Below are 9636 nucleotides of genomic sequence, written 5' to 3' on the forward strand. Positions count from 1 at the left end.
CCCCCCCCCATATACTCCTGTGTAGTTTCTTCATCTCCTCAACTAACCCCCCCTCCATTGAGTTATCCCAATGGTACAGGAAATAAAGTCACCAAGCAAGCTTTCAAATTAAAGTTTATTAATAATTATTAATATATACATTTGAAAACTGCAGTGGAAGCTGAACCCAGCACTGTAGTAACAGATTCATTTAATAAAATGTTAAATGTTTAAGGGACAAAAAACTGCTGCTTCAGCATCATCGTTATTAGCTTGTTAAGCTATCACACCAAAATATGACAGCGGTTCCAGATTGATTTTATTGAGGTATCTTTACAATAATAACAATTACACATAGGCAGATCATTCTCTGTTCTATAATGCTAGACACGGTCATGCTTTATGCTTATGCCATTTCTGCCCTCTGCTGTCTCCAGCAAAAGGTGCTGCAATGCAGCAGTGCAACTTCAGTGACATAAACTAAGACACAGTCGTGAAAAAGAAAGTTTTCACAGTAGTCTGTGCAGTCCAGTGAAAAACTCAGTACACCCCACAATTCAGTAGCTCGTATAACCTCCTTAAGCAGCATTAACTTGCAGTAATTGTTTTCTGTATAACTTTACATCATGCGAGAATTTTGGCCAACACAACTTTACATTGCTTCAGTTTGTTGAGTTTTGAACTGAATTTATGCATAAGGACATTTCAATCAGGTTGAGGTCTGGACTGTCACTGAGCCAAAACAACACCTTTTCTTTTTTTCAGCCATTGTCCTGTTGCATGACCCAATTTCAGCCAAGCTTAAGCTGTTGGACAGATGGTCTCACACTTGGCCTCATCTACCCAGAGAAGTCATGCAGTTCCTTCAGATACAACTTTGCAAACCTAAATCATGCTGCCATCTTCCTTTCCAATAGATGAGACTTTCTCCTGGCAACCTTTCCAAACAAGTCATACTTGTGCAGTCATTTCCTAATCATCCTGTCATGAACGTTAGCATTTAGCATGCTAAGAGACGTAGCTCTTGGCGGGGTTTTTTTTGTTTTTCAGATTTTCCAAAAACTCCACAATCTGACCTTGGGTGATTTTCCCCTGGGAAAACTGTGGAACATTATTAAAACACATCCGAATGTTCCAGACTAGCAAACTGGCAAAACATCTGTTTCACAGAGGCGCTCACACTCGCTGATGATCTGTTAATCAAGTGCATTTGATTAGCAGCACCTGGCTACTATGTGCCCTCGTAAATCCTATGGGAACAGTAAGAGTGGACTGCACAGAGTCCTGTCAAAACTTCCTTTTTCCTATGAGTACAACTAAAGTGTGTTTTTTTTGCCTTCAAAGGTTTTTGTGACATCTGTGAACTGCGCATGTCACATTTTAACCAATCAATAAGTCAACAAACAGACAAAAGAATCAAGGCCTTCGTTCAGCCTTGTTTTCATCTCTGCTCTCATGCTGAGGTGGCCATCAAGGTCTGATACTGTATGTACATGCATGTTGGCACAATGTAAAATATTATCTGTGCCTGGGAAAAGGAAACACACCAGCCTGTCATAATAAAAGTGGATTTTGCAGGACACTATTACACGTTATGAGTGCTTACAGAGCTTAAAAGAGCAGCTTTGCAGCTTATGCTGTGCTTATATACAGTAAATACACATTCAGACATTGGAAGAATAGTGCAACGATTCAGCTGATGGACGTCCATGTCAGTCTGCTTCTTTGGTTTTGTATCTGAGTGAGTATTAGTACCATCAGGGACTGTGAGGGGGAGAAATTTTGACAACAATTAATAATGAAGTCCATAAACTTGTGGATAGATGCAAAAGAATGAATGAGAAAAGAAACATGAATCATCTTAGAGTTGATAAGTTGGTCATCACTGGCTTGTCACGTTTTTGTGTCCCCCTTTCAACAAGACTGAATTAATCAATTTTCAATATGATTAATTTATCTCTATCAACAGGATACGTATCAGAGGCTTTTAAGGCAGCTGTAATTGAGCCATTATTCAAAAAGCCTTTACTTGGCCCATCTGTCTTAGCTAATTATAAACTGGGAGGCCATCTTCAGACAGAGGTTACTCAAAGTATTAGGATTAAGCAAACATGAACGCTAATTCATAAACCTGGGACTGCAGGGAAACAGGGTGCATGTTTTTCTTGCCTGTTATTGCCTCCTCCTCCCTTAATGCCGGTAGGGTGGTTGTTCTGGATGAGGTTGGACCTGTTGACACTGAAGTTTATGGGAGCCCCTGGCAGCTGACCAGGTCTGATAGGCTTGGCTGGATTGGACACAGCGAAACAATAACAATCATTTACAGAGGGAAGGTTAATGGCCCACTGATATTTTTAAAAAACCCAAACACTAATTTCTTTCTGTTTGAGAATCAGATGAGAACATTAATAAAATACTGACGTATATGCATCATTTTAGTGCTAAAGCTAGGCGGCTGTTAGCCTAGCTTTATCACTTTAGCGCTAAAGCTAGGCGGCTGTTAGCCTAGGTTAGCATAAAAATAAAAAACACCGATGAATGATTAGCCTGATCCTGTCCAAAACAACAAAAAAAACTACAAAACGTACAAAACCTACTATAATAATCATAGTGTTATACATATGTTCCCTGGTCCCAAACTCCGCCTAGATTTGTTAGTCAATCTGGATGAAATTTATTATATAATCTGCCCAGGGTACCAGGATTATCAACATCTATATAGCTTTTGAGAATTATTTTTATAATGTGTCATACCTGATCTCAAAACAAACAGCAAGATTACGTCAAGCTTAGCTAACTGCTACCTTTTAGTCTGGGAAAAGACGTCGCTTTTTAAAACAGTGGTGCCACCTACCTATCTGTGCTGACCCTCTCCTGCCCATGTTTTTAGGCTTGGCGGCATCCTTAATGCGCTCCACCTCCTGTTGGTAGCGTTTACGGTCATGGGCTGCATTCTCTTTGGCTTCCTTTAGGGCGGTCTCCAGGGCTTTGACCCGTTCAGCGGTGGCCCGCAGGCGCTTCTCCATCTTTGGGATTTCGCTGCGTAGGTCATTGTTGTCCCGTACCAGCTGTGGAATTTAAAACAGAAGAGAAAAAATAGAGCTTTTAACCTTGAGATGCCAGTTTGAGTGGGAGACACTCGTCTCACTTTGTTTGCATCTATTTCTACCTGCTTGTGAACTCTGGTTAGCTGCTCCAGGTTGTTCTCCAGGAAGCTGATCTTTTGCTTCTGGGCAGCGCTGCTCTCTGTGTCCTCTGAGTCCATCTGAGCATTCTGTCCAAGCACAGCAAACAACTTTGTTATCTATGTAATTTATTTTGTTGCTTTCAGTTTTTCAAATCAGTGTCAAAGTGAAAAATAATTCTGTAACCAAAGAGCCCTGATCCAGATAATCCCATCTGTGCCTAAATGTGGTGATAAGTAGCAGTTTTTGGATGAGTACAGCAGCATAATATATTCTCTGTGTGCTCCAGGAAAGCCTGCTCTGCCTTTGTCTCATCAAGCTTCCGCTGGAAGGCAGGAGATGAGCAGCACTGAGGGCCCAGGTCCCTAAATTACAGCTGCTACCTTTGAAGAATCAGATGGCCTACTTATTGCAGACACTTTCTGTTGTGTTCCCTGGATTCATTAAAATTTCATTAAGGATGCAGATTTAATGGGAGTGTTGCCGGTGCATGAGCGAAATATGGAGCTGTTTGACTCACTCCAGGTAAACATCGTGGTCGAGGCAAGAAGAGCTCATGTGATATTGTGTAAGACAGGAGTCTTAACAGATGACAAATCAGATCACAAGATGGCAATTACTGTGATGATCCACCATGGCAACATTCAGGGAATGGGAGGTTACATATCTGCTCCGAAAGCTGAAATGTGTTCCATCACAGAAACACTTTGAGGACTTGTACCTTTTTTAATCTTGTGGATAAGTCTTGGACAAAGAGCCTTCTCAGGTTGTGAAGTGTCTGCAGCTCCCGTGCCTAACACAAGACAAGAAAGACAGGTTTGCAAAGAATAACGGTGACAAGAAATCGCCCTCCAAACTCATGTCACAATGTATCATTTGCTGCTGGCAACAAATCTGGGTTATATCTGGGCTAGTGAGCCATAAAAATAATAGTGAGGTTGTACTGAGATGTCACATCATGTCAGTTCATACCTAATTATTGCACCCCAAAATTACATCTTTGAGCACCACTACTCTTTGTGCAAAAATACATGCATGTGGCAAGAGGTCACATGATTAAAGCTGATTAAAGGAAACTAATTACACCAATTTCACTAGAAAGGCTTTCCATAATCCATCAAATCCATCCATCTATCCATTCATCCACCCACCCATAGACATCCATTCATACTCACAGTCACACCAGAAGTGACCATATTTGCTAATGCTAGCTGAATGTTAAAAATGTTACTGTTTTTCCTCTTACCTCTGTTGTATTGGTGGAGATCGAAATCTCCATAGCAAATGACCTGGTAAATGGCCTGTATTTGTATAGCGCTTTACTAGTCCCTAAGGACCCCAAAGCGCTTTACACATTCAGTCATCCACCCATACACACACTGGTGATGGCAGCTCCATTGTAGCCACAGCCACCCTGGGGGCGCACTGACAGAGGGGAGGCTGCCGGACGCTGGCGCCACCGGGCCCTCTGACCACCACCAGTAGGTAACGGGTGAAGTGTCTTGCCCAAGGACACAACCACCAAGCCGGGGCTCGAACCGGCAACCTTCCTACAAGGTGAACTCCGAACTCTTGAGCCACAATCGCCCAGCAACATACTACTGCTAACAGCTACTTACATAAGAGGTTTGTTGTGTAGTGGGTGAACTCATTTTCTAAGCAAATACAGATTTCAAAACTTGTGGCAATAACTGACCACAGTTTCCTCCAGTCCCTTCAGGTCCTGTCTGGCCTGCTCCCTCCTGTCCTGCTGCACCCTGCAGCACATGAAACAAGCGTTAATAAGACTGGAAAACAGTTCTGCTAAACAAGTTTGCATTTTCCTGTTAAATAAACGCGAGAGATGTTACGTGAGCTCTTCCAGCTGGCGGCTCTTTTCCTGGTCAGCAGCCTTGAGCTTCTCATGCTCCACTCTGAGCCTCTCCTGCTCCAGCATGATCTGCTGGTTCAGACTGCACAGAGGTCAGGGATAAAATCAGCCGAGTCATGTAAGTTTCACTCAAAGAGACAAGCGTTAGGTGATGTGGTGTCTTACTCCTGCAGCTCAGTGATAAGCTTCTCCTTGGCGTCAAGCTCATCTCTCAGGCTGCTGATCTGCCTTTGATGGGCCTCTCTGTGAGTCTGGATCTGCTTCTCCACAGCTTCCTGAAGACACGGAAAAAAACAGCTAGTCACTGCATGAGATGAGGTGGGCAATCACACTTTGTACGTGTTACAGTACCTTGACTTCATTTGCAGACTGGATCTCGTTCTCTTTCTCCATGGCATTAACCTTCTCTGGAAGGAGAAGAAATGATCCATGTTATTAGGAACAACTGGGATATAACAATGGATCTTCTTTAGTTTCTTATGGCACAAACAAGTACAAACAGTATTTTTCTTAAGCTTGCCACGTCATGTAAACCCTTTTCATAGTTTACTGGAAACAAGATTTAAAGCAGAAACAGGTATTACTTGACATGACTTTCAGGGAAATCCATAAACACAGATACTTCTTTGAACGTTCAATGCTAATAATCAATACTTATGACTTATTCAAGTTTAGTTTTACAAATTCAGGTTTAAAACAATAAAAATGTCATGGTCCCTGGATGTTGGACCCAGGATTTTAAGTTTCTTTATGGTTTTAAGGATACCTTTAAGTTTGCCCTTTATTATATTCTCAGTTTGTAGGATTCTAGTTCACCTTCTTGCTTATTAAATCTATATCTTTTGTGATCCCTTTGTTCCCCCAGTGACGTTCCCGTGTCTGTCTAGTCTTTCTGTGTTCTGTCTCTGTGTTTAATCTTCTATCCCTGTGTTAGTTTGGCATGTCATAGTCTGGGTCTCAGTGTGTATGCTTGTTCCTGTTTTATTGTGATAGTCTTGTCAAGTTTAACTTCCCTTGTCTTGTTATTCCTGATTTGTTCCCACTTTGTTTCCCATCTGTTTCCTCTCCCTTCATTACCTGCTGTGTATCAATTGTCTGAGTTTCCCCTTGGTCTTTGTCACATTGTCCCTCTTGCCGTGGGCCCCTGTGAGTTCCATGTTTCCAAAGAGATTTTCCTAGTTAATAACTTCTATTATTATTCTGCACCTTGGTTCCTATGAAGCCACCAGAAAAACTACTGTTAAGGTTGAGTTCTGTTCTCTGTGTCCTGTATTTGGGACCTGCCTGCTGCACCGCGATGCACAACAAAAAATGTAACCAAATATTTTTCACATGTGAGTTGTCACAAGGAATTAAGACAGCTGTGAAGACAAAAGGGGTCAAGGTGCACCTAATGAAGTGGCCGGTACATATAATAAAACATTTTTAAAGAAATGTGGATTTTACCCTATCTGACTGGTCAATAGCCCTAAAACACCAGAGAAGATTAAATCCTTTTATTCAGGGTTGTTTCCAAGACTTTATTTTTTAAAATCAGTGTGTGAGACTTTGTTTTAGGGTCACTATTGCACCACTGTACCCACTTGCTTTAGCTTTTATGTCCTAAAACATTTGAGTCACTATACAGCAGGGGTGGGCAATCTCAGTCTACGAGGGCCGGTGTCCCTGCAGGTTTTAGATCTCACCTTGGGTCAACACACCTGAATCACATGATTAGTTCGTTACCAGGCCTCTGGAGAACTTCAGGACATGTCGAGGAGCTAATTTAGCCATTTAAATCAGCTGTGTTGGTTCGAGGACACATCTAAAACCTGCAGGGACTCCGGCCCTTGTGGACTGAGATTGCCCACCCCTGCTATACAGACAACTATTAGTTAGTTTAAGGACCTCTTACAGCAGTTTCACTGCCATCTCCACAAAACACCTTTAGTCAAACAGGGCTCCTTGTACAAAAACAGAATGGAGAGCAGCGAGTGTGTTGCTCACCCTGGGCCCTGGTCCTGACTATTTCCTCACTGAGAGAGTCCACATTCTCTTCCAGCTGTCTTTTCTTCTGCTCCACATTCTGGAGGGACTCCGTCAGGGACTTGATTTTGGCTTCTTGCTAAACAACGACCGGCCAACGAAAGACATGAAAAGGACTCATACAAATTAAATGACAGTTCTTTTAGGCCAGACCCAATTGTTAGGCCCCATTGTTATTGATATAGAACCACATAATCTGACATCTTAACTATATGTCACTATGGCGACAGCATCTGAGATGGCAGCAGTTGTTAAGCAGCTGTTACCTGGGAGATGCGGAGCTGACAGGCAGTCAGCTCGCTCTCAGTCTCGTCCAGCTTCTGGGTGGTCTCGGTCTGTGTGCTCTCCAGCAGCTTGCTGCGCTTCACCATGGTCTTCACCTCTGACTTCATCTTGCTGATGTAGAGACGGGCCACAGTGAACTCTTCGTCAATGAGACCACTGCTCTCCTGTTGCTGAGGACGTGAGAGAACATTACGTAGGTCAAAGACATTCCTCAGACTCAGTCCCACTCAGACCATCCATGGAGTTTAAAATAGATTAGGAGTTTATCAAAATTTCTTGAAGAGCATGCAGTTGGAGATACACTGGTAACCAGGGGAAACAAACCAAGATGCTCACAATTCCTATTAAAACTAGACAACAAACTGATTGACTGTCGTCTGATCATAAAATATGCAGAACATTAGTCTGCTGAAGCGTTTTCTGTGAGCATCTTTGTGCTTTTACCAGTTTTACATTTGAATCAATCAATTTCACACTGTTGGTTCAACCAAATCTATTTTACCAATTTTTTAAGGACTATTGAAAGTCATTATCTGCAGAAATTCAACACTCATAGTTTAGTTTCTGTTTCTTATTTTTCAAGATTGGGTGCTTTTCTTTTTTTGTGATAATAAAGGTTGATTTGAAGTTCTACTTTGGCTGGAACTTGATCAAGGTTCATGTTCTACATTTTCTGACTGAATCCACTAAATAAATTGAATGAGAGATACATCCACAGTGGAATTAAGTGCTTGCAACCAGCCTATGCAAAACTATCCTCATTTTCAGCAAGGATCACCTGAATACCTGATGATGTTGATAGTTCTTAGACCACAGTGCTTTAGCTTGTGGTCTAAAGCACTGTTATTTCATAGTTTTAACCCAAATGTCACTTTTCTGAATATGAAACAGTGTATCAGAGCCAAACTGGGAACCTTGATGTCATTGCTTCCCACAGCGATGCCTATCTCAGCCAGGTCTTTGAGTAATGATGACATCATCTCAGTGACCCTCTTTTTCTGGTGGTTGGTCATCTCCTTCAATTTCTGAAGCTCTGAGTCAATGGAGGCCAAGGAGCTCTAGTGGTGGACGATAACACACATCACAAAGCATTTAGGATTAGGATTAGTGTTTTTACTTCCAGCAAATTCCCCCAAAGCTTCAAGCTGCTCACCGATTTCTCGTTCAGCTCCTCACTGAGAGCCTCAAACTCTTTGGTTTTGTTTTCAACTTCCTGACTCTTCTGGTCGTAGTTGACAGCCAGCTCCTCCAGGGCCTGCAGCACTTCCTTCACTTCCTCCTTGGAGGCTTCATTCTCCGCCAGCAGCCGGTTCAGCTCCGTCTGCAACGTGTGGTGGTCACGGCGAGAGGATGCTAATAGCTAGGAGAGGTAAATGATGCTCAGTGATGCTCTCCTATGGTCAGGTTTGAAAGTATGTTAAAAAAATGTATCGACAGCAGGGACTACAAAACAGATTTGTGAACAGTGAAGAAAAATGTGCTCAATCTGGTGAGGCTCCTGTGCTTGCTAAGGGTGAGTTACAGTTTGACCTCTCCTGCAGGGCTACTAATGGTCTGCAATCAGCTGTCACACCAGGTTTATGCTAACAGGAGTGCCTAGGGGGATTTGGAACAGCGGGAAGGCACAGGGGAAGGAAGGAAGGAAAGAAAGGAAGGCAAGGCGGATGCAGTGTCACCTCCTCCTGATCCAACATCTGCTGCTTCAGTGTCTCCACCAACTGAGACTGCTGGTTGATCTCATCGTCCTGCAGGAAAGGCAGAGGAAAAGAGAAATCCAGTAATGTTTCATTCACATAATTCTCCTGCCAAAGAGCAATACTGAACAGCAACCAGTTGCACCACCTGCTGGTCAAAAGAAATAAGTTCACCACAATTAATTAGAAGACGAATGTTGGTTTTCACATAAATATATTCTCTTTATTCCAATATCAAGAATGAATTTGCATTATTAAAACAAAAGAGAAAGATGAAGTGAAGATATTGTGAAATTTCATGTGACAGGAATTGTGAAACCTTTCATAGTTTTCATCCTGCTCTCACAAAGTCAAAGTACCGAAATAGATTCAGTGTTCTAGTTTTTACTGTCATCCTGCTGGAGATTAATAGCATGTCTTGCCTGAGGTAATGTCTATTTAAATATGTTAAAAAATCTGTCAGTTGCTACTGCATTGCACTTTATCTGCATGTTCTAATATATATATCAAGCAAAACAGGCAGTACTGAGATTACAGTACTGCCTGTTTTTATATTTATATATATATATATATACACATATATATATACATATATATA

General features: G+C 42.0%; 1 protein-coding gene across 1 annotated transcript in view; it reads right to left on the reverse strand.

Annotated features, from left to right (window-relative positions):
- Positions 1-155: 155 nt before the first annotated feature.
- The window catches only part of LOC102288733 (kinesin-1 heavy chain), a gene marked incomplete in the record, with an annotated part of 25005 nt that continues 15524 nt past the window's right edge, over positions 156-9636 (reverse strand). Inside the window, 14 exon segments of the mRNA XM_014332462.2 lie at positions 156-1743; positions 2149-2266; positions 2834-3047; positions 3149-3253; positions 3886-3957; positions 4861-4921; positions 5015-5116; positions 5200-5309; positions 5386-5441; positions 7021-7138; positions 7326-7514; positions 8259-8402; positions 8498-8704; positions 9021-9089. Of these exon segments, the coding sequence (XP_014187948.1) occupies positions 1737-1743; positions 2149-2266; positions 2834-3047; positions 3149-3253; positions 3886-3957; positions 4861-4921; positions 5015-5116; positions 5200-5309; positions 5386-5441; positions 7021-7138; positions 7326-7514; positions 8259-8402; positions 8498-8704; positions 9021-9089 (1572 nt within the window).

Source organism: Haplochromis burtoni, unplaced genomic scaffold (genome assembly GCF_018398535.1).
Source record: "Haplochromis burtoni strain Fernald_Lab_line unplaced genomic scaffold, NCSU_Asbu1 Contig_30, whole genome shotgun sequence".
Classification (NCBI taxonomy): domain Eukaryota; kingdom Metazoa; phylum Chordata; class Actinopteri; order Cichliformes; family Cichlidae; genus Haplochromis; species Haplochromis burtoni.